The sequence below is a fragment of the Chionomys nivalis genome, chromosome 4, assembly GCF_950005125.1.
Source record: "Chionomys nivalis chromosome 4, mChiNiv1.1, whole genome shotgun sequence".
Lineage (NCBI taxonomy): Eukaryota > Metazoa > Chordata > Mammalia > Rodentia > Cricetidae > Chionomys > Chionomys nivalis.
The window spans coordinates 53,442,385-53,469,807 of NC_080089.1; the positions used below are offsets into that span (position 1 = coordinate 53,442,385).

The following is a 27,423-nucleotide window of genomic DNA, read 5'->3' on the forward strand; positions in this document are numbered from 1 at the left end:
CTCAGCTACTGTTCCAGTGCCATGTCTACCTTCCCTGTTCCCTGCCATAATGATCATGGACTAAACTGTAATCAAGCTCCCAATTTAATGTTGTCTTTTATAAGTTGCTTTGGTCATGTTTCATCACCGCAGTAGACAGTAACTAAGACAACAGCGCTTGAGGAAGGACACCTGAGGTTGTTTTGTGGCCTCCACATGTATACACATACATACCACACATACACACCCACATGACACACACACACACATACACCACACACAAACACACAGGCACACACACCCCACACACACATACACACACACACACGAGCTTGTACTCATGAGCACAAATAATGCTGGGAGAAAGGCCTAGAAGGACATTGTCAGGCATGGGGAGTTGTGAGAAAACACTTCAGGATGGGCCTGCAGGAAGTAGGTAGGAGTTGACTGTAGAGAAGGGCACATAGAATGGAGCTGATGAGTGCCTCTGCTTTCTGACAAGGTCACAGATTTAGCTGAATTCATTTCATCTCATGTTTCAGCTCTCTGCTTGGATTTATCACCCTTCTGTATGAACTCTTTCTAGAATGGACTTTGGGGAAAGCTGGTCTGAATTAACCTACCTCCCCTGGCTCTTAGCTAGGAGCCCTTTGTTGGGAAGAGGAGTGTGGATCTTATTTTCTCAAAGAAGCCTCTCTGGGCTGAGTATTAAGGTTTGGGTTTGCCAAGGTCTTCTGAAACCAGGACTAGCCAGGAAGTAGGAACGGGCCAAAGAGGAGACTTAGAAATAGTCAATAAAGAATATTAAAAATGAATCAGTCAGCTGGACAGTGGTGGCGCACGCCTTTAATCCCAGCACTGGGGAGGCAGAGGCAGGTGGATTTCTGTGAGTTCAAGGCCAGTCTGGTCTACAGAGCAAGTTCCAAGACTGGCTCCATAGCTACTGAGAAACCCTGTCTTGAAACACCAAAACCAAATAAACAAACAAACAAAAACAACAATAACAACAACAAAAAGCATCAGCAAATAAACTACCCTCAGCAGGCATGGTTACCAAGAAGTACCTGCAATTTTCCTTCACTTTACCACCTGCTCTTTAGCTGCGCCTGGGAGTGGGGCCATGTCTCCTTCCTGGAGTAGGTGATGCTCTCATACAAGCTTTTCTTTAAAAAAATGTTTTTTATTTATGTGCTCGTATCTCTTTGAGCATATGCTACATGTATGTTGGTGCCCAGAGAAGCCAGAAGAGCGTGTAACTCCCTGGAACTGGAATGCCAGGAGATTACGAGCCTCCTTAGCTGAGTGCAGGAAACCGAATTTCATTCTTCTGGAAGAGCAAAAGTTGCTCTTAAGTCTTAACTGCTGAGCCAGCTCTCTTTTCTGCAGAAGCTGTTCTTATTCAATTCAGTCTTTTGCCCCAGGGAATTCTTTGTGGGTGCCAGTCAGACCCTGCTAAAACTGAGACCAGCTCTTCTTTGTCCAGTGAGCTTGGCTGTCTCATACCCAGCTGCCTTTTGTGTTTCCAGCCAGGGTTTCTCTGTGTAGCCCAGCTTGTCCTGCAACTCATTTTTGTAGGCCAGGCTGGCCTTCAAACTCAGATCCAGCTGCCTCTGCCTCCTGAGTGCTGTGATTAAGGGCATGCACCACCATGTCCAGCTTGCAAGCTCCTATTTACCTTCTTCAATGTTCCTGTCCTCAGCATTCTAACACTAACATTTAACATTTATTTTAACTGACACACTGTTTTTAATCATGTTGGAACAAGGAATTTGGGGTAACCTAGGTCTGTGTTTCCTGGCTCTAGTTCCTTATATTTGGCTAGAATAAACCCTCTTATTCTCTTTAAGATAATAGCTGTAGTGTGTGTGTGTGTGCGTGTGCGTGTGTGTGTGCGTGTGTGTTTCACGGCAGGTATTCTTTTTTTTTAATTGATATTTATTGAGCTCTACATTTTTCTCTGCTCCCCTCCCCATGGCAGGTATTCTTACCTTAGTTTTTAAGACTGTGTCTCTCATTGAACCAGGGACTGTGCAAATGGGGGTAGGTATCCAAGCAGCTCAGGTTGTCCATTGCTCAGGTTATAGATGCTTGCCCTCATACCTGGCTCTCTATGTGGGTGTCAGGTATTGAATTTAGGTCCTTATGCTTTTGAAACAAGCACCTAACCTACTGTGCCATCCCCCCAGCCCAAGAGCTGTGTTTTCTGAACTGGCACTATGCAAGTTTACATTTACTAAAAACTTAAAACTGTACATTTACATCGACTACTTTTAAAGATCTATTTATTTTATACATATAAGTGTTTTGTCTGCATTTAGGTGTGTATACCACATTGGTACCTGGTACCCAGGGAGGCCAGAAGAGGGTGCTGGATCCCCTAAACCTGGAGTTACAGATGGTTGTAAGCCATCATGTGGGTGCTGGAAACCGAACCTGTGTCCTTTGTAAAAACAACAATGCTCTTAACCTCTGAGCAACATGGAGTACCTTTTATATTTAAAGTATATTTCAGTAAAGCTATTAAAAAACAAAAATCAAGAGCCGGGCGATGGTGGCGCACGCCTTTAATCCCAGCACTCGGGAGGCAGAGGCAGGTGGATCTCTGTGAGTTCGAGACCAGCCTGGTCTACAAGAGCTAGTTCCAGGACAGGCTCCAAAGCCACAGAGAAACCCTGTCTCAAAAAAACCAAAAACAAAACAAAACAAAAAAAAAAAACAAAAATCAAGTTAGCGTGGTGGTGCATGCCTGTAGTCCCTGCACTTGGGAGGCAGAGGCAAGAAAAGAGGATCAGGAATTCAAACCCAGCCTCAGCTACATAGAGAGTTTGAGGATTTATAGGACTGTCTCTAAGAAACAAACCAAACCAAACCAACGTTTGGGGAATAAGTAAAATACCTGTTGCCGTGGGATTGCAAAGGGGGCCCATTACCCTCCAAATGTAGAAAGCTCATTAGATCCCTAATAGGTGGCAAACAAACACCTCATCCATACAGCTACTCAATGAATGAAGCAGGCGCGGGGGGGGGGGGGGGGGTCTTCCGGGTCGCAGCTAGGCCTGCTCAGCAGCACGTCATCGAAAGATTAAGACAGTGATTGGCCAGCTAGTGGCAGCTGTGCAGAGAGGGGTCGGGTCCGTAGGCGAACGACGCGAAAATCCGAGCTAGGGGTGGGGCCACGCGGGGCCTCGGGGCGGGGCCTGGCGGGGCGGGCTTCGGGAGCGCCGGCTACGCGCATGCGCCCTGGTGTTGCCGCTGTCGCCGCGGTGAGGGAAGTGGACGCGATGGCTGGGTCCGCGTGGGTGTCCAAGGTGAGCACCACAGGGCATCAGGCTCGCGGGCGGCCCGGGGGGGGGGGGGGGGCAGACTGTGATCTCTCCTCATGCCTGGTGGAGGCGAGCGCGCGGGGGCCGGTGGAGGCGGCGCACGGCCCGCGGGGAGAGTTTCGGGGAGTGTGGCCAGCACGCCGAGCGTGGCTAGCCCTGAGCCGGGACAGCCGCGCCCTCGGCGGGGACGGCCTCAAGGTCAAGGCGGCCGGCTCTGCTCCGGGTGTCCCTACCAGGCTCCTCCGGTACTGGAGCCCAGGCCTCGCGCGGAGCCCCGGAAGGTCACGGAACGGCCGCCCAGGCCCCGCGGCCCTGTTACCTGCCGGTTTCGGGGCACCCAGCGGCACGGCCCAGGTCGCCCCTCCCAAGTCCCTCTGAGCCTTTGAGCCGCTAAACTATGGGAGTGAGAGGTTTTCCCAGGTGAGGGAATCCCGGGGCGGTCCTGCCGGTCAGATTTTTCTCCCTCTTGGAACTCTTCTAGCCTGATGCCTCGGTAGCTATTTCCCCTTCAGAGGACACAGGGCATCATGCTCCTTGGAATTACACTCTGAACACTCAGAGAGGAAGACCACAGCATCATCCCGTTGTTGGGAACCCTGCTCTAGCTCTCTTTGATATGATGGCCCAGGTACAAGCTGGAAGGCACTTGAGGTTACATATGCAATCTTTTGGTTTCCCCGTGGGGCTAACCTGTCCCCAAAGACAGCCTTACTCAAGGTCATACCGGATGTCTTTGTCATCTGGGAGAGGAACCCAAGTATTTTGATTTTTCAGTGTCCTTCTGCTTGTCCAGTGGCCAAGGTCACTTAGCCAGTTATGGATATAGTACTGACCAGGCCTTAGGTCATCTGATGCTAGAGCGAGTGGTCACTGAAATCTGCTCTAAGCAATGCGGTTTTTAACATAAAATTTAGTGTTTCCCCCTCCCCCCTTTCTAAGTTTAAAGAGAGTTTTGGAGATGCACTATCATGTACTGCTAATTCAATGTAGGGGGTCTTAGTTTTAAATCCTGATGATGCCATCAACCAACCTGTGTGCCCTGAGTAAATTACTTAATGTCTGTAGCCCACCTGTAAGATGGGCTGTGTCAGAGTTGTTTGTGCTTGAAAGCAAGCACCTAGCCCATGCAGGACAGGAAAGCCTGAAGCTTTCTTAGTTATCAATATATCTATTTTGGCAATTGCCAAAGCAGACAGCAGTTCTTGGGCCTTAGTAACTAGGCTTTTTCACTCATTAGTTTGCCACGTTCTTCAGACCCACACATCAGGTCACATTCACTGTTAAAGGTGTAACAAGTTTGTCTTTTAATGTCTGGGCTTATGCCCCCTGCCTGATCCACCCTTAGTAGGTATAGTCAGCCTTCAGGGCTACACTGGGGAAGAGTGTGCTGGGAAGTTGGTTTTGCCTTTAGCTCTGTAAGAAAATCCCAAAAGTTCAGAAATTATCGGCTGTAGGGTAGGAAGATGTCCCCTAGGACATGATTCCCTGTGTGACCTTTGGCAGGGTGGCCCAGCCTTGGGGTCAGTCTCTCTAGGGATTAGGGCTCAGGAGAGGCTCCTGGGGCTAACTCATCAGGTGAAGTGCTAAATGGCATTTGGGGTTTCCTTCAGGAAGGCTATTTCTGGCTTTCCATTTAAGGGTTTTGCTTTGGTCTCAAGTATAGCTAAGGCTGTAGCTCAGGCTGACCTTGAACTCCTGGTCCTTTTTCTACTTCCCAACTGTTGGCAAGATTATAGGTGTGAGCCATCACACCCAGTTTCCATTTAAGGTTTTATTTGTTTCTTTAAAAAAAAAAAGTCATTTGTAGATCAAAGATTTCCCACTGAGAAAAAGTGGGTTTTAAAGGCTTTTCCGGCTCCAAGGACTATGAGAGCCAGCTCCAGCCCCTCCTTTCCATAGTACCTCTTGTTTTTAGGTGGAATATGAAAGTAAAAGGAAGTGAAGAGCTGCAGGGTTCAGGTGTTCTGGGGCCTGAAATCAAGTTCAGGAAGCTAGGTTTTATAGAGGAAATATTATTTTATTTTAGTCCAAGATCATAGAGGAGAAATGGAAAAACGGGAAATATCGGCAGTTAGAGCAAAGTCAGTACAGGCATGGAAGCTGGGATGGGAGCCCTCAGCTGCACATAGTATTTTTCTGAGTGGCCTGGGTTGTTGTAGAAGGGTTTGTTGAGCATCAAGCACGAGGCAGGAGGTGTCCCAGGCACTGTAAATATAGTAACAGACAAAGCATAAGAATGGCTTGCGTGTCTTGGGATATTGGTTATTGCTGTGGCGCTGGAGACTGAGCCTGGTGCCAGGAAGCACTGTCCCACTGAGCTGCGCCCTCAGCAATGTTCTTTCCCTCCAGTTTTAAAGTCAGGTCTCAGTAAACCACTCATGCTGACCTTAAACTCACTCTGTAGCCTAGCACAGACTGGCAGGCATTGAACTTTCAATCCTCCTGAGGGCCTGGGAAAAATAAGACAGGGTGTAACAATGTCTCTCTGCTCATGTATCTAACATGAAAAAGTTACATTAAAAATTTTTTTAGCAGATTTGAATGACTTTGGTCTGTATTCAATTATTTGCTTTGATTTTATTGTAATAAGACTGTACCATTTCTGAAGGAGTCAGCTATTATTATATTTGAAAGCTTTTTTTCTTGAGACAGGGTCTCACTGTAGCCTAGCACTCACTGTTTAGACCAGGCTAGCCTTCAAACTCAGAGAAATCCACCTACTTCTGCTTCCCAAGTGCTAGGTTTAAAGGTGTACGCTAGAGTTTGAAATACCTTTTTAAACGTGTACATATGCTATTGGTTATCAGGAAAAAAATGTATTAATACTAATGTCTTAGAGTGGTAGACTTGTTTTGTTTGTGTTTTTGTTTTTATTTTTTGAGACAGGGTTTCTCTGTAGCTTTGGAGCCTGTCTCAGAACTAGCTCTTGTTGACCAGGCTGGCCTCGAACTCACAGAGATCCACCTCCCTCTGCCTCCTGAGTGCTGGGATTAAAGGCGAGCACCACCACCACCCGGCTGAGTGTTAGGTTTGTTGAGTGACTTTTATTTTCCTTTTTTATATCTTTCTGTAGTCTCCAAATTAACAAATAACAATAATAACTATTTCCTGTACTCCTAGAAGAACTAAACAATTAAAATATTCTGTGTGGCATTGGCATCAAATAGTGCTAAGTAAACTAGTTTAGGTTTACTATAAACTGTTAATAATATTTTCAAAAGAATTGGCCTATGACGGACACAGAAGACCTGGTTGTGTTTTCCCCTTTGGTGGTGTCGGGGCTGGCATATGCTAGGCAGGTAGCCCTCCTTAGTTTTTGAGATGGGGTCTTGCTGAGTTGTCTTTTTTTTTTTAATTTTTTTTGAAGTTTTTTTTTTTTTTCTTTTTGAGACAGGGTTTCTCCGTAGCTTTTTTGGTTCCTGTCCTGGAACTAGCTCTTGTAGACCAGGCTGGCCTCGAACTCACAGAGATCCGCCTGCCTCTGCCTCCCGAGTGCTGGGATTAAAGGTGTGCACCACCACCGCCCAGGTGCAAATCCCGGTCTTTGACCTTCTATCCACAGAATTAGTTCAGAGAGCAGCCGTGCTCTGGCTCCTTAAGGACCCCGCTGGCTTTAAATCTGGTGATAATTTTCTTAGAGCATATGGCTTTCTCTGGTGGTCAGGAGGATTGACAAAACTAACCAGAACATTAGAGAAAACTAAGATTTGAGGCAAAAAAGAGTAGTTCCATTTTGTCTTCAAAAGTTTTTGACAGTTTACACTTATAAACTCAGACTTCAAAAAACAGTTCAGTGCTGAGCTTGGCAGAGGGGTGGGGGGCAGGGGGGAAGGGGAGGGGTTTGGCTCAGTCTGTAAAGCGCCCACCCTGCAAGCACGATGACCTGAGTTCAGATTTCCTGCACCTACATTAAAAAGGCTGGGCAGAGACCTGCCCTTTCCTAAACAGAAATGGAGGGGGACTGGTTGGGAGGGGGAGTAAGAGTGGGGGAGTTGGGGGAGAGGAGGGAGGGGAAACTGTGGTCAGGATGTAAAATACATAAATTTATTTAAAAACAAAAAAGGCTGGATGGCGGCACATGACTAATTCCAGCGTTAAGGAGGCTGAGACAGGAGGGTCCCCTGGAGCTCACTGCCAGCTCTTCCTAAATTGGTGAGCTGTGGGTTCAGTGCGCTCACCCTTCTCAAAAACCAAGATAGGAGGACACCTGGTGTGGCCTCTGGCTTTCACACGCATGTACACACGTGCATATATACACTAATATACCACACATGCATACATAAACCCCAAAGAAAGAAAAAGTACAGAACTGTAGTTCTACCGTTTCAACTCAGTAACATTGAGCTAGTAATATTTGAGAAAATTATTCCTGAAAAGTCTCTAAGTTAAAAAAAAGAAAAAGACTTGAGTTCTTCCAAGGAAACCTATCAAAAATGACTTCTCCTCCAGTATTTGTGTTTAATTCTGTGCATGGCATTTCTGTTGTGTTGACGTAGGTCTCTCGGCTGCTGGGTGCGTTCCACAATACAAAACAGGTGACAAGAGGTTTGGCCGGTGGTGTGAGTATAATTATGTCTTTACTTCTCCTTTTAGAAGTTTCTCAAGAAAGATGCTCAAATACATTTATTATTTAGCATTCCGTCTTCATTTATTTAATGCTAAAGGGAATTGGCCATACTTCTAATGTATGTTAAAATTATTGGCTGACAATTAATTACACAGATCTCATGTCGTTTTCCTATTGAAGAGAAGTCTGTTACATCCTGCTATGTAAGCCTGTCCCAGTGATATCTTCAAGGAGCCAGGACAAAAATAGAAGTTACCCTGAAGCTGGTACTTTATTTTGTAATCTCATTAGTGTCTTAAGACACTTAGGGTTTATGATTTTTTTAGAAACATACAAATTGAGAGAAAATTGTTGAGAAGCTTCAAAAACTTTTGCTTTGCATTTTTGTTTTCTGAGCTTCCCTAAAAGCAGTAGATTGGTTATCATCTATGATTGTCTTGTGTTTCTCTGGGCCCTGCAGACCTACACTCTCTGTATGCAGTCTGTAGATCCAGTATTAGTGGATCACCTAGTGCCCATTAAATCTGCTGTTTTTGGAACTCCTAGCTTTAGAGTTCTGTGCTTGAAAAGCTGATGGCACATTTTTGGAGCATTCCAAGACTGTGTCAGTGACTTCCTATTTATTATTTTTTCCCTTTTTATAGAACCTGATTTGATTTTGTAATTCCTTCATTCTTATACTCCCACAGCACATTTCATGCCATGAGGAATTGATGAGACCATAGTACATTTCTTCCTCTGTTTGCTGGATGTACTGGAGAAGAAAAGTAGCTTCTTAGATGGCATTACCTGTGGGAGACCAGGAAGAAGGAGCCTCTGACCCTGCTTATGTCAAAAATGCAGAAATGAGCTCACAGCAGCTGAATGCATGCACAAGACCAGTGCAAGCCCAAAGCAGACCAGATTCCAGCATGGGAGGGGTGTGGGGCACACAATCCTACCTCTAGCTATGGAGTGATTGGTGGTTATTCTGCTGGGAGAGAGAGTCAGTTTTCTCTGATTAGATTATAGGCCTCGGACAGATGACCATGCTCCGTTTGAAGTCCACAAATCCTAGAATATTTGAGCATTACAAATTGGTCTTGATGGGTCAAAAGAAGAAAAAGGACACAAAGTTGGATGGGTGGGGAAGGCAGGGAGAGATGGGGAAGGGAGGTGAATATGAGCAAAACACATTGTATGGAATTCTCAAAAAACTGATAAAAGTTTTTAAAAATAAAGAATAAGACTTTGATTTCAAGCTCAAGAATAACCAAGTCAGTATTTCAAAGCCATTCTGAAGCGGGACTTGATAGTATAGGTCTGTGATCCTAGCTGCTCAGGAGGGTCAGGAAAAAATACAGGGCCTGTGTTCCAGAGAGAGTTGAAAGCCAGCTTGGGAAACTTAAACCTGTCTCAAAATACAAAGGGAAAAGGGCTAAAGTTCTGTGGCAGAGCACTTGCCTGCATGCACATGGCCGTGAGTTCCATCCTCAACACCAAAGCGAACAGAAGGAAAAACCCAGCACACTTGGAAATGGGCAAGACGATCATGGTTCTCTACTGTTATTTAATCTCTAGGATATATTAGCCTGGTTGGTCGATGAGGTTATTTTTAATCGATCAAGAGGATCGATTTTAAAAATGATTTTAAAAATGATTGATTCAGCTCTATGTAAAACTTGAAATAATTAGTCAACCTGTCCAGATGTCATTGTAAGGGAAAGCTGAAATAGTGATTTTAAACAAATTTATGATATATATATATATATATATATATATATATATATATATATATATAATGTTTTCATTAATTCTTTGAGGATGTCATACATGTGTACAGTGTATTTTATATTTGTCTCATTCTTCTTCCTTAATTAGTGATTTTTTTAAAACTATGTAGTTGAAAAACTAGACCTGTAGGAAGCAGTGTAGAATGTAGTTCCCAATGAAGAGGGGTCTGAACAAGTCTCAGATCCTCCCATCTTTCCTTCTGACACATTTCACTCATGGTTAGATGCTCGCTTGCTGTTGTCCAGAGCCTTTGGAGTTGACATAACTGATGTCACACCACACACACTCATGTTGTTCTAGCTGGGCCTTAGGGTCTGATGACGGTATGGGTTCCTATGACATCCCATGCTCACTGAGACCATACGAAGGAGCCAGTGTTATAGAGGAGCAAGGAAAGTAGAAGCTTCTAGAGATGAAGTCTGATTTTCTCGGGGGGTTCAAACAGACCTCTGGAGTTCTGGAAACACGTTGTAGTTTTATGAGCCTGACTGTTTCCTGAGAACTTACCAGCATTCCGCAGACTGAAGCTGGGCTTTCGTGAGGAGCAGCGAGTTGGCAATGCTGAAATGGTTGCTCTCTTGGGATTTACAGACCTGAATTAGTCAGTCATTGGAGCTTGTCTGAAAAGAAGTACAAGTCAGGAAGTATGCTTGGTAGTTTATTTTTGTTTTATTTTTTTTAATATATTTATTTATTTATTATGTATACAATATTCTGTCTGTGTGTATGCCTGCAGGCCAGAAGAGGGCACCAGACCTCATTACAGATGGTTGTGAGCCACCATGTGGTTGCTGGGAATTGAACTCAGGACCTTTGGAAGAGCAGGCAATGCTCTTAACCTCTGAGCCATCTCACCAGCCCTATTTTTGTTTTATTGAAGAGCATAATTTGCATTACTATTTAAACTTCCAAACTCATTTGAGAGCAGAGACATGGAGTATCATAGAGTTGGTTTCTCCTCCACTGTCGTGATCGCAGTGGGAGGTTTTGTCTGTTTCTTTAAAGCATTTAGGTCTTTCCAACATACCTGGGAAAGTGAGTTTCTCTGTGAGTGATACTCTTTCTTAAAAATTTAAAAACCAATCCTTACTATTTTCTCAATGATTTTTCCTATTCAGGTTCAGACAGTAACTTTAATTCCAGGAGATGGAATTGGCCCAGAAATCTCAGCCTCAGTTATGAAGATTTTTGATGCTGCCAAAGTAAGTGCTTTTAAAATTCTCTTAAAGGTACACCACAGAGGCTCTCTTAGCCAAGATAAATTGTTTTAGGTTTCTATATAGATTGTGGGGTCTGTTGTTAAATAGTCTTCACAAATTTTCTACTAAAAAAAAAAAAAAATTAGGACTATGAGATGACTCAGTGAGTAAAGGCACTCACAGCCCAGCCTGGTGACCTGAGCCCAGTCGCCAGCTCCCGCATGGGGGAAGAGAAAACCTACTCTCGATAGTTGTCCTCTGACCTCCACCCATACTGTGGCATGCACAAACTCCCCACATGAACATACATAAGTGTACCCGAGTAAATAAATGAATAAAATTATTTTAAAGCTGAATGTGGTTGTCCAGGCCTTAATACCAACATTTAGGAAGCAGAGAAAGGCAAATTTCTGCATTTAAGGCCAGCTTTGGCTATGTAGCAAGTTCCAGACCAGCCAGGGCTACCTAGTGAGACCTTCTCCAAAAAGGTTGTCTTAATTATTTACCTTTTTTAAAGATTTAGTTTGTTTTGTACATAAGAGTGTTTAACCTGTAAGTATGTATGTATACCACATGCTTGCCTGGTTTCTGTGGAAGCCAGAAGAAATTGTTGGATCCCTAGAACTGAAGTTGTGCATGGATGGTTGTGAGCCATCATGTGAATATGGGAAGTTAAACCCTGGGTCCTCTGCAAGAGCAACAGATGATCTGAGCTGCTGAACTGTTTCTCCAGCTCCTGTTTACTTTTGAGACAGTCCCGCTTTCAAGCCTAGACTAGTTTAGAGCTCACTGTGCAGCCTAGGCTGACCTTGAATTTGTAGTGTTCAAGCCTCAGCCTCCTGAGAGCTGGATGATTGTCCCTTTAATCATGCCTGTCTCGGTGCTGCCACTGTCATGGATAGTTGTAATCGGATAGCACTGCAGTATTCGTGACTCTTTAAACCCTGCTTGGGACTAAGGTGTTTAAATCTTGCCCACTCACTTGCCTGCCTTACTGCATCTAACAGAAAATGCTTTAGAAGTTATATAGGCGATTTTCGAAAGAAGCTTTTTCATGTATTATAGTTTTGGTGTGTTGGAGATTAAACTTGGCTTTGCACATGCTAAACAGGAATCCTTGTTGTTAGTATTCAGGCATCTGTACTGGCCCGTCCTTGGGGTCCTTACAGGATGTGTCCTCAGCTGTAGCCACTAAGAGCACCTCCTGTTCACGTTTGCTACATTCCCTTTTAAAAGGGGCCTTGTCGACTTCTTGTCTCTTTCTTTCTCTCTCTCTCTCTTTCTCTTCTGTTACTCTTATCCCAGGGACCAGTCACTGCCCCCCTCTCTGTCCCCTTCTCTATCCTTCTTTCTGTCTTCTCTCTCCTTTTCCAACTAACCTCTTATGTGAGTCCTGTTGCATGGTGTGACTTCTCTTCATGGGGTTTTTAAATAAATTACAACATTGGTTCCCTGACCAGGAAAGACTTTCCTGTGCTTCCTCCTGCCCACCGGCAGCCTGAGGCATGCTGGGACTCTGGAACCCTCTCCTCATAGGACAGCCTTATTTCTCCAACTAATGCATCACTGGGTTCCTCCATCCAATACTGGCATGATTGGTGGGCCCCCTTTTCTCCACCTCTGGCCATTTCCCACAAGTTAGGACTCATCTCCTTAGCCTTTTGTTAAACCCTGGTACCAGGCAACCACAGCTCTCTTGGGCTTAGAGCCCTTGGCCCCTGCTCTGTGTTTGATGAATTACTGAGCAGCCTGTGACTTCTCAAAATCAACCCCCTCTGAATTCCTAGGAAGATAGGAATTACAGACCCTTGGGTCTCACTTATCTGCCCCATTCATGGGAACTTTGGCACCGCCTATACCTCCAACTTTTGCACTTAGTGCCCGATTTAAGGGCACTAAACTCATCTGCCTTTGTGGTCAGATCTCGTCCAAATACCCCTTAGATACTGCTTTCTGTTCTTGTCTTTTCCACCTCCAACAAATTTGCTTTCTGATTTGCTCTCTTTCACCTACAACAAATCTCGTTCACTGGCAGCTTTGCCTTCTATTCACTATTGGCAGTTGGGTCTCTGGTGGGGCTACCTGCCTCTGACCATTCCCCTGGATGTGAGGTTTCATTTGTCAAGCACAGTCCTCACCTCGCCTTCTGGCTTTTCTCAAAGTCCTGGTACCAGGTGACTGTGTCTCTCTTGGGCTCAGAGCCCTTGGCCCCTTTTCTTGTGTGACAACACATGGGACAGCCTGAGCCTCTCTGAATTCCTGGGATGCTAGGAATTGCAGACCCTTGGGTCTGACTTCTCTACCTCACTCAAGGGAACTGTGTCATACTTTCTCATTCCCATTGAGATGTCCTTTGGAGACCTACTGACCATTCCTTTCAGATCATCTGGCCTCAGTATTTCTCGAACCAGACAGTAGGGAAATCGAGAAAGAATTCTTCACTTTCTTTTTCTTTGTTCTAAGACCTGCTAGTGTCTGTCTGGTCTCCCTTTCCAAATGTCCCGTCTGTTTGCTGCATCGTGCAGGTCAGATGGAGAAGCCAGCTTCCTCTTGCTCGGCACACACCGGCTTTCCCTTTCTTTTTATTTACTCAACTCCTGGTCCCATTTGGCCCTGGTGATTTTTCCCCATCATTTTTACGTGCCTTCTCAGGAGACAGCCTTACAAGTTGGGCACAAATTTGTTCTGCTTCACTTTTTACTCTTGCTGTCCTCAGTAGTCAACCACTGTGTCTTATGATAAATGAGATAGAAAGAGGGTGTCAAGGTGATGCTGTGGTGATGGGAAAGGATCAGCTGTTGAAGGAGCTGTGGGCTGTGTTCATGCCACCCCAGCTCCCGGTCGCATGGCTAGCTTATGCCCCAAAATAATGACACACAAACTGTATTCTTTTAAACACTGCTTGGCCCATTTCTATTCATGTGTGTAGCACCCCAAGGAGCGCTTACCGGGAAGATTCTAACCTACGTCCATCCTGGGTCGGAGCTTTATCGCGTCTGCCGGGGAGAGGGGAGCATGGCGTCTGCTCCAGAGAGCAGAGCTGTCGAGTCTGAGCTCACTTCCTCTTCCTCCCAGCATTCTATTCTGTTTACTCCACCTATCTAAATTCTGCCCTATCAGATGGGCCAGGGCAGTTTCTTTATTAGCCAATGGCCTTCCTCCATCAATCAGCTGCTTTCAGTTCTTGTGAGCTCCAGGGAGTCCACTTGGATCCACCTCGAAAAGTATTTTACCAAGTCCAAGAGGCACCAAACGGCCCCACAGGGCATGGACAGTGAAATGAAATAGCCATCTACCCTAGGATATGACGAACCCCAGATTTCTCAGGTCCCCCAAATATGGTCTACACTCCTTAGGTCAACAGGAAGCAGTCTCGAGAACACGGTGACCTCATCCCCGTCTCACCTGCTACCCCTTTCTAACTCCTCACCTTTTTGAGTTAAGAGGGAGGAATGTAAGCTGGGTGGTGGTGGTGCACGCCTTTAATCCCAGCACTTTGGAGGCAGACGCAGGCGGATCTCTGTGAGTTCGAGACCAGCCTGGTCTACAAGAGCTAGTTCCAGGACAGGCTCCAAAACCACAGAGAAACCCTGTCTCGAAAAACCAAAAAAAAAAAAAAAAAAAAAATGTTTGTTAGTATTCAGGCATCTGCACTGGCCCGCCCTTGGGATCCTTACAGGAAACAACCTCAGCTGCAGCCGCTAAGAGCACCTCTTGTGCATATCCACTAAGTTCCCCTTTAAAAGGTGGGCCTTGCCCATTACCCATTTCTCTCTCTCTCTCTCTTTCTCTCCCCCTCCCCTTCTCTTCTGCCACCCTTGTCCCCGGGAACCAGTCTCTGCTCCCCCTCACCCCCATCTCCTTCTCTGTCCCCTTTTCTGCCCCTTCTCTCTCTCTCTCTCTCTCTCATATTAAACCTCCTATGTGAGCCCTGTTACATGGTATGACTTCTCTTCACTGCATTTTTAAATAAATTATAACACTTACCACTGAATTATGCCTTTTTTTCTGTTCTGGTATTGCCGTCAAGCATGGAATATTATTCCTACAGCCCAACTTTCAGTTCTGGTAGATATCTTTTTTTTTTTTTTTTGTGGGGGGCGTTTCGAGATAGGGTTTCTCTGGCTTTGGAGCCTGTCCTGGAACTAGCTCAGTAGACCAGGCTGGTCTCGAACTCACAGAGATCCGCCTACCTCTGCCTCCCGAGTGCTGGGATTAAAGGCGTGCGCCACCATCGCCCGGCTTTCTGGTAGATATCTTAAGAAATTTTTGTTTGGGGTGAAAGACCCTGGTAGGGACCTTCCCTCAGGTGGAGACCCTCGGACCCAAAGACCAGGCCGAGACCACGGGTCGGATGCAAACTGCAAGAGATTTATTAGGTAGACACAGGTACCTGCGGGCGGCAAAGTCTTTCGGAGGACTTGCGCACCTGCAGACTGGGAGGAGGTCTTTTTATAGGAAAGAGGGCAGCAAAAGCAAGTTTTACAGAAGCAGAAGCGAGGTTATCGGAATGAGGCGGGGGGCATGAATGGTTTTCCTCTCCCAGCATGGATGCCTGGCAGCAGACATCCTGCTCTTATCTTATAGATATCCTACTTTACAGTCATCCTGCTTTGTAGATGTCCTATCTTATAGATATCCTGTTTTCCTCTCTCAAGAACAGGCTAGCTGCTGATCCTGAGAATCTTTCAAGCAAACAGGACGTTCTCCCGGGAGCCTGCTATCTGCAGGTTCTGAGGAGGGGGTCTGTAGGGTCTTTCAGGGGGACTTAAGACTGTAACTTGGCTTTTTATTGTTGTTAGAACTGTGTAGTGTAAAAAAAATAGCCATGAGTTGAAGAATGAAATTTATTGAAATTATATGAACTCTCTTTTTTCAAATGTGAGTTTCTAATGGAAATTCCTGCAAATGAGATAATGCTTATAAGCTCCTTCTGAACAAGGTCCACATCTTTTTCTATATTTCTCTGTTTGGCTGTGTGCAGACAGTGTGCCGGCTGGCAGATGTCAGCTCTCATATGACAGGTGGAGGGAGAAAGAAGGGAACATGAGTTTTTGTGCTTTAAACCAGGACTTTCATAGGTAGTTCCTGTTCTTTGGACAGTTTTATTAAGATATAATTCACATAAAATTCACATCACTCATTAAAATGGTACAGTGCAGGGCTGGGGAGTTGGCTCTGGATAAAGTGCTGTGCAAGCGTGAGGGCCTGAGTTCAGCTGGATGCTGTAGCATGTGTCTGCAGTCCCAGCCGTTCTGTTGTGAGGTGAGAGGACTGGCTAGCATGGCTTAAGCAGCAGTGAGCAGCAACAGACCCTGTCTCTAATACGGTGGAAGGTGAGAACCAACACCAGAGCTGATATCTGACCTTTCTATATTCACTGCAACAGTAAAAAAGCATCCACAAATAACTGTACCATCCACTCCAATGATTTTTAGTATATTTAGAGTTGTGCAGCCACACACAAAAGCCATCTAATTTAGAACAATTTTATCACCAAAAAAGATAACCCATAATGTGTAGCAGTCACTCTAGGTCTGCCTCAGCTCCAGGTAATCATTTGCTTTCTCTCTATAGATTTGATAACCTATTCATATCAATAGACTCATACATAGTCTTTTCTGGTGGACTTTTAGCTCTTAGCATTGTGGTTTCAAGGCTCATCCATCTGAAAGTGCTATGAATCATTTCTGTGAACCTTATACCCCCTTCTTATGTTAATCTAATTATAGTTACCTTAAGAGTCCTTGTGAAGAAAATAAGTGAGCAGGTGGCAGCTTAATGTGATGGCTGGGCCAGAGTAAAGCAGAGAATCCCTGGGGCACACTAGTGAATATCACACTAAGGGACTTTCAGGACCTTATGGTCCATGTGTTTACTAGTTGCATCCAGTCTTGATGCACCATCATTGTAGGCTGAATGCCAGAGTTGTTCAAGTGTGTTCAGTTCACTGTGCTATTCTGTGACTTGTAGGCCCCTATTCAATGGGAGGAGCGGAATGTCACTGCCATTCAAGGACCAGGAGGAAAGTGGATGATTCCTCCAGAAGCCAAAGAGTCCATGGATAAGAACAAGATGGGCTTGAAAGGTACAGTGGAGAGGAGGCTTTGGTTGTTCCCAGGCATTCTGTTTTGAGAGTACATGCATGTCAGCCAAGTACAGCCTGACAGTCTATCAAAAGTAAAGAGCTTCTTTTTGAAGTGTCTAAGGTACCTTATTTATTTATTGAATGTTTTATGTTTGTGAGACTGGGTCTCATGGTATAGCCCAGCTGACCTAGCACTTGTTTTATGTGCAAGGTTAGCTTTAAACTTGAGATTCTTCATATTTTAGCCTTCTGAGTGCTGGAATCACAGTTATGCATCTCTAGATTTTTTTTTTTTCTCTACCATGGAAGTATATTCTTGGCCTGAGATGATTATTTCTTATTTGGGACATTTGTTTTTCTTTTTGTTTTTGTTTGTTTGTTTGTTTGTTTTGTTTTTTCCAGACAGGGTTTCTCTGTGGTTTTGGAGCCTGTCCTGGAACTAGCTCTTGTAGACCAGGCTGGTCTGGAACTCACAGAGATCCGCCTGCCTCTGCCTCCCAAGTGCTGGGATTAAGGGACATTTGTTGTTGTTTGTTTGATTGATTTTTTGAGACAGGGTTTCTTTGTGTAGCTTTGGAGCCTGTCCTTGGAACTCCCTCTTTAGACTAGGCTGGCCTTGAACTCACAGAGATCTATCCGCCTCTGCCTCCCTAGTGCTGGGATTAAAGGTGTACACCATCACCACCTGGCAAAAGTTCATTCTCTCTCTCTCTCTCTCTCTCTCTCTCTCTCTCTCTCTCTCTCTCTTAAGATTTATTTATTTATTATGTATACAGTGTTCTGTCTCCTCCATATATGCCTATTAGCCAGAAGAGGGCACCAGATCTCATTACAGATGGTTGAGAGCCACCATGTGGTTGCTGGGAATTGAACTCAGAACCTCTGGAAGAGCAACCGGTGTTCTTTTTTTTTTTTTTTTTTTTTATATTTATTTATTTATTATGTATACAATATTCTGTCTTGTGTGTCTGCCTGAAGGCCAGAAGAAGGCATCAGATCTCATTTCAGATGGTTGTGAGCCACCATGTGGTTGCTGGGAATTGAACTCAGGACCTTTGGAAGAGCAGGCAGTGCTCTTAACCGCTGAGCCATCTCTCCAGCCCCCGCAACCGGTGTTCTTAATCTCTGAGCCATCTCTTCAGCCCTGGGACATTTAAGACTCTAGTAACAACATTAAAGTATTGCTGCCCAATACCAACTTTACTGTGTCTGTTATTTTTAACTCCATTTACCTCTAGTCAGACTTTTAATGCTTTTATTATCTTTATACATGCTTAAGGCCATGATTCAGAATAATTAGCACATGACAGTTTGAAATTTGACACAGGCTTTAAACCATGTTCAGGTCCATCTTTTGTGGGCCACTGGCTGGTAAGCTTAGACCAAGTTATTTCTCTGGGGTTGTTTGGGTTTTTTTCTTTTAATTGTAAGCATCCCTCCCTTTTGAGCACTGAGGCTCAGCAGATGCTAGGCTTCTGATGCAGTGATTGGTCCTCAGATGTTCTCAGAACAGGAAATGCAGGCCATATCTTAGAAACCTCCCTAGAGGATTTGTTCCTCCTCTTGAATCTTTTTCTTTCTTTGTTTGCTCTCCCATGGAACTGTTTTCTTGACCTGAGATGGTCTAAGGGAGGGGCGAAGTTGAAGACAGAACACATTTTACAAAAGCCAGGTGAGTTAGTGGGTTCCCTATGAGACCAAGTATATCCTATTGTCATGTGACTGTTCTTCCTTACAGGCCCACTAAAGACCCCAATAGCAGCTGGCCATCCATCTATGAATCTATTGCTCCGTAAGACATTTGACCTTTATGCCAATGTCCGGCCGTGTGTCTCCATTGAAGGTTATAAAACCCCTTATACGGATGTAAACATTGTCACCATCCGAGAGAACACAGAAGGAGAGTACAGTGGAATTGAGCATGTGGTACGTTCATCTCTTCATCTCAGAGTTTTGTTTTTGTTTGTTTGTTTTAGTTTATTTTTTGGGGGAGAAGGTTTTTTTTTTCCTCAGAGATGCTTTGCGTGTGTGTGTTTGTGTTTTGACACAGGGTCTCTTCATAGTCCAGGTTGTCCTGGACCTCACTGTGTAGACCAGGCTAGCCTCAAACTCACAGAGATCTACCTGCCTCTTTCTCCCTGTTGCTGGGATTAAAGGTGTGAGCCACTGCACCTGGCTCAGAGAGGTTTTTATTCCCTATGGGGTTTCCTTCTGTGCAATTGAGGCAGATCAAATGTTCAAATTCTCAGTTGAAAATATTTCTGAAAGACATTGCCTCTGGGAGGAGCAGAAGTTGGTGGGTGTTTTGGTGCTGTGGATCTCTGGCTGACTACTCAAACAAATGAGAGAGAGAACCTGACCTGGTTTGTAGTATAGACTTGTGAATCCCACTCCATGGCTCCATCATGTTGTCACTGTCCAGTAAGGCTTGTGATGCCTGTCCTGTGGGCTGGAGATAACATTGACTGCACAGCCTGCCACGATAATGTGGTCTGTACTTTGAAACTGGCGGTACCAAAGCGATGCCACAGCCCATCCAGTGAAGCATGGCTTCCTCTCTTTCAGATTGTTGATGGTGTCGTGCAGAGCATCAAGCTCATCACAGAAGAGGCGAGCAAGCGCATTGCAGAGTTTGCCTTTGAGTATGCTCGGAACAACCACCGGAGCAACGTCACAGCAGTGCACAAAGCCAACATCATGTGAGTCGTGGAGGGGCTGAACTTGCTTTGCTGTGGGGGTGGAGCTTACAGGACTTGATCCCCAGCTTGTTCTCTTTCTGTGCCCCAGAGTTTAGAAAAGAACATTGTACCAGTCAGAGTGGCGTTTTCTCCTTGGTCCCTCCTGGGAAAATGGGAGGAACAAATGAAGCGGGCCAGGAATTCATGTCCTGGAAGTTAAATGTGGCTGAGGTATCAAAAGGAAGCTGGAGAAGATGTTAAGTTAGCAGAGGCCATGCAGTTCATGTTTCCCAAGTGGGGGAGCAGGGGTGTTTCTGAAGTGCCATGTGCTCTGGGCTTAAAATAGGGCAGATCCTGTCAGAGGATTTCTCTGGCAGGTGAGGTCTCAAGCCCTGTCTGTTAAAGGCTCCTCTGACTGGACAAGGACTTGACTCCTAAGAAAGGACTGAACCTGCACAGCAGGAAACCGTTTAACCAACAGTTACCCTCCTAGAGCATTTTTCATACGAGCCAGGGCATGTTCCATGTGTACCTGTACTCTCAGCAGTGGGTATTTGAGGCCAGCCTTAGCTACATACCAAGTTCAAGGCTATCCTTAGCTGCTTGGGACCCTGTCTTTGATTTAAAAAAAAAAAAAAAAAAAAGGCAGGTAGTGGTGCATGCCTTTAATCCCCAGTACTCCTTTTTTTTTTTTTTGGGAGGCAGAGGTAGGTGGATCTCTGTGAGTTCGAGGCCAGCCTGGTCTACAAAGCAGTTCCAGGACAGGCTCCAAAGCTACAGAGATACCCTGTCTTGAAAAACAAACAAACAACAACAAAAAAAACCAACAAAAATAAGGGCCCTGCCAAATAAAAATAAAATTTGATTATTCTTGTTTTTACACTTTTGTGAACCCATATGGATCTGAAAACTTTCCAACTCACAACTTAATAACTGCCCAAGAAATAATTATACTGTAATTGAAATCAGATAATTTGAATTCTGGAACTTATTTGTTTGTTTATTTTGTTTTGTTTTTGAGTCAGGGTCTCATTGTGTAGCCCTGTCTGGCTTGGAACTCACAGATATCCACCACCTCTGCCCCCTAGTGCTGCAATTGAAGGCATGTGCTACCACACTGGGCTTTCTTTCCTGAGTGTGTGTGTATGGTGAACAACCACGGTGTCATCCTTAGGAGCAGTGTCTGCCTTCTGTGGGGCAGTGTATGTCACTGACCTGGAGCTCACTGCTTGGCTCTTGTTGTCTGCATCCCTAGCACTGGTATGACAGCTTTTCTGCGGGTGCATTTCAGTGACTGAGCCATCTTCCAGCCTCTTGGAACTTAACTTTCTTGAACTTTTCTTTGATTTGATTCGATTCTTTGCTTGCTACAAGTCTTCATTTTAAACAACTTATTATGTATTTTATTAAATACAGGCGGATGTCAGATGGGCTTTTTCTGCAGAAATGCAGGGAAGTTGCAGAGAACTGTAAAGATATTAAATTCAATGAGATGTATCTTGATACCGTATGTTTAAATGTAAGTACCTTTATACTGTATGTTTACATCTAAGTATACATCGATGCTTACTGGTTGCTTTTTATGGTGCATACTGTGTATTCATGGTGTGCAGATTATGATTGCTAAATGTACAACTTATTCTTTGTAGATGGTACAAGACCCATCCCAATTTGATGTTCTTGTCATGCCAAACTTATATGGAGACATCCTTAGGTAAGTCTGACTGCCCTTTTTATTTTTGACCTATAGTTTTTATATGAACATCCTAAAGTGAATCATGGTTTTCTGTTTTCAGTAATGTATTAAAAGCCATTTAATACGTTTCAGTGTATTTTGTTACTTGCACAGCTAGCTAGATTGGTGGTCATTATCACAAAGTCCCCTCTCTTTTTTCCGCTCCCTTGTGCTAAGCTATCATGGAGCTTCTCCTCCAGCCCCAGTCACTGTTGACATAATCTCAGACTGACGAAATCTTACTGTAATGGTAGAAGGAAGCTCCCTGTACTGAGTACTTAGATCTTTCAAGCTCTTTCTCTAGCATACCTTTCTTCTTTGGATTCTTCCCTCCTCCCCTTGGGATGCTGGGAGATGTTGACTTTTGAAGCCCATTCTTCTACACTTCTTATGAGGTGTTCTGTTGAGAGGCTACAGCTTGTCTTCTCTGAGTCTGCATATAGGCCGTCACCTCTGGAGCTTTGCATATGATCAGGAAATTATACTGTATTTCAAATTTTATTGTTTTAATTTTGAGGCGGGGTCTGAGCTGTGTAGCTAATTGTCTACATCAGCATGTGTACTCCTGGTTTCTCTTTTAGTCACTGGTGAGTTCCTCACTCGCTTAGGTTGTCTTGACTGTGCTCGGTGCCTCCTGTGCATGGATCCTGTGTCCTGGGCTGGGCCTGCCCTTTGAGCCTTGCCTTACCGGGGCACAGGAAGCTGCTCCAGGCTCATATGCATTTCTGACCTTGATGCCTGGAATGAGCCACCTCTCCAAGGACCTCTGCTTTCCTCTAGTGGATTATCATATCTAAACACTAAAATCTGGGTGCTAGGTGAATTGCTTTCTATTTCACAATGTCCTCTTCTGTCCCCAGTGATCTGTGTGCAGGTCTGATTGGAGGTCTTGGTGTGACTCCAAGTGGCAACATTGGAGCCAATGGTGTCGCCATCTTTGAATCGGTAAGGACCCTAGCACCTACACAGAATTCTTGTCTCATTTATAGCCCAGGCTGGCATCAAACTCATGAAAGTCCTAGCTGTCCTGGAACTAGCTCTTGTAGACCAGGCTGGCCTCGAACTCAAAGGGATTCACTTGCCTCTGGCTTGTGAGTGCTGGGATTAAAGGCGTGCGCCACCACTGCCCGGTCAAGCTTTCAGTTTTTCAAGACTTCCATCTCAGGCCACTGCTTCCTGTCAGTCTAATTTGTCTCTCTAGAGTCCTTATTGCTAGAGTTCATATCTAACTCGAACCTTCATCCACCTGATCCTGCCCCTTGTTCACTGTTCTGCACGTCCTTTCTTTCCTTAGCTAGCTTTTATCCTGCTCTGGGAAGCCCTTGGCTTCGCGGAGCACTCTGCCCATACATGCACCTGTGCAGCTGAGAATAGCGTTTGGCCCATTGTTGGGTTCATTGTAGTCTATACACAGGCTCTTAACTGCAGTTTTGCATGTTGTCTTAGAAATTAGACTTTGTTTTTTATTGTATTTGTCTTAAGTTTTGTGACAGGGTCTCAAAATATGCCTGGCATAGCATTTGCTATGTGGACTAGGCTGACTTCAAATTCAGAGCGCCACCTACCTGTTACCCTGAGTGCTGCCATTAAAGTCATGTGTCACCATGCCCAGTTTTTAATTTATCTATATGTACATCTATCTATAAATGATTATTTGTTGTTGTTTTTTCTTTCTTTTTTCCTTTTCTGTGTGTTGTTGTTGTGTCTGTGGGAGGGTGTCTGATCTCATGGAACTGGAGCTACAGACAGTTGTGAGCTGCCATGTAGATGCTGGGAATTGAACTCGGGTCTTCTGGATGAGCAGCCAGTGTTCTTAACCACTGAGCCATCTCTGCAATCCCACAGCTTTTATTTTTTATATAACACTGGTTTGTTTCTTTTTCTCCATATATTTCTGCTTATTTATGTATTTTGAGGGGTTTTGTTACTCAGACTAACCTCACACTGGAGACAGGAGGCTACCTCATGTCTGGCCAGACACTTTTTATGTGCCTCCTTCACTTTCAGATGTTACCAGAATCTACTAGAAAATATTATTGACCCACAATTTTTTTATATGTATGTGTATATAGTATGTGTGTGACAGAGAGAGAAACGGACTCTGTAGGCATGTGTGTGCTGCCATGCTTGTGTGTGTGGAGGTCAGAGTGTTGGTTCTTCCCACCTTGTTTGAGGCAGTATCTGTTTTTCTGCTGCGAACAGCAGGCTAGCTAGCCCACATGCGAACAGCAGGCTAGCTAGTCCACTGCTCCCCACGATTCCACCGTCTCCACCGCAGTCTCCCCCTGCTGCTCCACATCCTGCTTCTCTGTGGGCTTTGGAGATGTGAAATTGTTAGCAAGTGTTGGCGCCCATATTTTTGCCCTCAAAAATTAGCTCTTTGTTTCTTCATAGCTTTATTTTACTTCTAAGATGTGTCCGTGAATTGTCCACACCGTTTTTCACATGTGTCCGTGAATTGTCCACACCGTTTTTCACATGTGTCCGTGAATTGTCCACACCGTTTTTCACTTCTTCAAGAGTCTGCGCTGTCATTTCTTTTTTGTTGGTGCTGGGGATTGAGCTCAGAACTTGGTGCATGTTGGGTGCCTGCTCCGTCTCCCTCCTGCTGATGCTGTCTTCTCACACGGCCATAGGTTCATGGAACAGCCCCGGACATTGCAGGCAAGGACATGGCCAACCCCACCGCCCTTCTGCTGAGTGCCGTGATGATGCTGCGCCACATGGGACTCTTTGACCACGCGGCCAAAATCGAGGCTGCGTGTTTTGCTACTATTAAGGATGGAAAGGTATCTGTAATCTAGACCACTATAAACTGGGTAAATGGTGTTTCTTCCGTAGAAAGGAAATAGAGCCTTGAAAGATTTGATGTTAAACAGGGATTCTTAATGTGGACTCCCAGATTGAGCTTAAGTTAGGTATGTGTTCATGTATGCATTTTTCTGGGGGAGGATCTAAATATTTCCTCTGAAAGAGTAAAGAGGCACTGATGGGCAGCAGTCTGCAGTGGAAAACTTGAGAGCCGATAAAGGCACAAGCGCATCCCGCTGGCCTGGTGTGTTAGTGTGCAATCTGGTTTACTATGATCCTAACATGGTGCCTCAAAGCTGGCCCCCTCTGAAAGTTAGAGCTAGGAATTACTTCTTATGGCCAACACATAAGGAGTGCAAACATATTTTTAATAGCCTGACATCGTTTGGCGGATATGAGACCTTGTTCTTTTTACCAAGCCTGTGTTAGAGCCGAGCAGAAAGAGGCCTGATTACACAGGGTGTTCTGCAGCATGAAGCTAGGCCACGGGAGGGAACTCGACATGTTTGCAGCGAAGAGGAAATGAGTTGGTAGAAAACAGATTGGCTACAGTAGAGACTTCTCCTAAACTTAGGAGTTAGCTGTGTAAATGTTTTCATGCTATTTGCCTCCAAATACCAAAATAGATCAGAATGTGTCTTACAAATTTTTTTGAGCTTTAAAATTTCCCCTCAGATGTTTTGCTTAGATTTGCTTTCCTTTGACTTTCATAACCAACCAGTATTTTTCCAGTAATAGTTTGAGCAAAGGGTAAATTCTGGAATACTCCCTGCTCCTCAGAAAGGCCTTATCCTTGAGAGGTATCTGTTAGCTCTCAGGCAATATGCAGAAACGAACTCACACTGGACTACAATAGAACTTCTGGTGGTTAGATAAAAATCCAGTATTTCTTGGGAACTAGTGAAACTTCTTCTCTCTCCAGAAAGAGTCATTTCTCTTGCCTCTGGCAGGAAGGACATATGGCTCTCCATTGTGACATGCTTCTGTGGTTACATATCAGTCCATGCTGTACATTACAAAGCCCTCACAGTAGCGTCTGGGCCCTTCTCACCTCCCTATCGCATTCCGTCTCACGCTGCTCGCTGTTCTGTCTCTTGCTGTTCCTGCTGTTCTCTCCTGCTCTCCCATGTCTCTCAAAGATAGCCCTGGACATGTCCAGTATGTGTCTTTTTTTCTCTGCTCTGGAATCTTCCAGATACTTCTGGATCCTTTCCTCTTTGTTATTCACAATGAAAACATTCCCCTTAATGGAGCGGCCGTTTCTGTAGTTTCTTTGCTGCACCTTCTCAAATACAGTGCTGAGTTGTTTTGAGACACGGTCTTGCTGTCTAGTCCTGGATGGCCTGGAACTCGATGTATAGACTAGGCTGGCTTTGAACTTGCAAGAGTCTTCCTGCCTCAGCCTCTCAGTGCTGGGATTATAGCGGTGCACCATCATGCCTGACTTGGCAGTGTTTTGGGGTACACATCTCACAGGTTTTCCCCAGGCCTCCTATGGTAGGTAGTATGTAATGGGACCTCTCTTGGACATCAGTAGGCAGGTATCTTGCTCAGTTCCTATTTCACTGAGTGCTTTAAGTGAAATTATCTTTGCTTAATTTAGTGTGGTGGTGATGGATGTTTAATTTTGCTTTTTCCTTTTCCTCAGAGCTTAACAAAAGACCTGGGAGGCAACGCTAAGTGCTCTGACTTTACAGAAGAAATCTGTCGCCGAGTAAAGGACTTAGATTAGCACCTCTGCAGGTAGATTTACTGCTGTCAATCACTCCAGAAGGATACCCTGGAATCCTCCTCGAGAACGCCCGCCATTGGTTTGCTTGCTTTTTGACAGAGTACATTTTCAAATCCGGCCTTTTCTTAACAAAACCCTTGGAACAGATGCACATGAAGGCTCCGGCCTGCATTCAAAGGGTTTTCCCAAGTGCTTGTTGTATTTATTGTCTATCTGGTAAACCTTTTTTTGTAAACTGTAAGTGAACTGTATCATTTACCATTGTTACCCATTTTACACTTCAGGCAAAATAGTTTTTCCTCAACTGTAAATATTATGATACAGAATTAATAAGAGAAAATATTTAACTTTTTAACAAAAGCCCTGTACTGAGAATTAAACAGGGTTTTAACAATCGCACAAGATAACATTATTCTAGAACTAAATGGGCTCAAAAGGAATTTCTTGGGAAAGTTCACAGCAAAAATGGTATATTTCTTAGCAATATGGAAAATAAAAATATTTGTCCTGTACATGAATTATTAATAAAAATGTAAGCTCCAAGAAATATATAATGAACGATGTAATTTTGTTAATAACGTATAGGTAATCCTTGAGCCAAAGCCCCAGATGCCCTGTGTATTAGATTATTTTGTTACCTTGAAATTCACTATTTTTTTGGGAGAACTCTTAATTAAGGGAGATCATTCCTCTTCAGAAGACACATTGTAAGAAAGCATTTGAACCCCTGAACTCACCCCTCAGTTGGGGAGCCAGCCAATGCAAATGACTCCTGTGTGGCCCTGGAAGGAAGCCACACTTAGCTGGTGCTGCAGGTGACACTGGAAAGGCTTGGCCACCTCTCGCAGCTGTAGTCGAGGACCCTGGGATGCTGGCTATGATTTATATTTCATAGCTGCCCCTTCACTTCCCCCAGAACACCCAATCACTGCCATCTGCCCCAGTAGCACACACAAAAGACCCCACTGCAGAGGCGGAGCTGACTCAGCCCAGACTGGGGCTTGTGTTACCAGCTTCTGACCCTCAGGTTCCTATCCCCACCCTCCTCTCTGCACCACAGCATGAAGCTACTCTTTGGCCCACACCAAAGTTAAGCTGTCTTCCCTTAGCCCTTGTACCAGCTTGCAAACCCATGGCTTTGCATAATGTACCCAGGGCACAAGGGGATTTCCTAACAACAGATCTCCCCATCTGGGTCATTTTTAAAGCTTTTATTCAGATTTAAAATCTGTATTTTACTTTCAACTGCTGCTTTCTGTCTTACTGGATTGTTCTAGTTACCAGTGGCTTTGGGTTCACAGTAATAAAGAATTTAAAAACTGCTGAGATGTTTGCATTCTCTGCCTCTTTCCTGGTCAGGTAAGTGCCTTAAGGCATTTTGGCTTAGCTTGCTGTAATAGGTGGTAATAGAGTTGGCTGCTTTAACTGGAACGTTCCACCTGACCCCATCTTGCACCTTTGTGTATTGTAGGCCACTAATGATATACTAATGGTTAACTCTCACTTCCGTGGGTTAACTGTTCACGCTCTGTCCCACC

At 44.6% G+C, this 27,423-nt stretch overlaps 1 protein-coding gene across 1 annotated transcript; it reads left to right on the forward strand.

Moving 5' to 3' along the window:
- The first annotated feature begins 3,196 nt into the window (after nucleotides 1-3,196).
- On the forward strand, nucleotides 3,197-27,211 carry Idh3a (isocitrate dehydrogenase (NAD(+)) 3 catalytic subunit alpha). Its single transcript, XM_057768849.1, has 11 exons — nucleotides 3,197-3,287; nucleotides 7,799-7,861; nucleotides 10,761-10,844; nucleotides 16,815-16,929; nucleotides 18,668-18,855; nucleotides 19,495-19,628; nucleotides 21,024-21,126; nucleotides 21,257-21,321; nucleotides 22,203-22,287; nucleotides 23,979-24,131; nucleotides 25,802-27,211. The coding sequence occupies exons 1-11, from the start codon at nucleotides 3,213-3,215 to the stop codon at nucleotides 25,883-25,885; spliced, it is 1,149 nt and encodes a 382-aa protein (XP_057624832.1). The 5' UTR covers nucleotides 3,197-3,212; the 3' UTR covers nucleotides 25,886-27,211.
- Nucleotides 27,212-27,423: the final 212 nt, after the last annotated feature.

Bases quoted from the DNA above. Each gene is read 5' to 3' on its own strand.
- Idh3a (XM_057768849.1), top strand. From the start codon at position 3,213: ATGCGCCCTGGTGTTGCCGCTGTCGCCGCGGTGAGGGAAGTGGACGCG. The intron at 7,862-10,760 runs GTGAGTATAATT...TTTCCTATTCAG, and splicing joins CAAGAGGTTTGGCCGGTGGT to GTTCAGACAGTAACTTTAAT. The intron at 18,856-19,494 runs GTACGTTCATCT...CCTCTCTTTCAG, and splicing joins ACAGTGGAATTGAGCATGTG to ATTGTTGATGGTGTCGTGCA.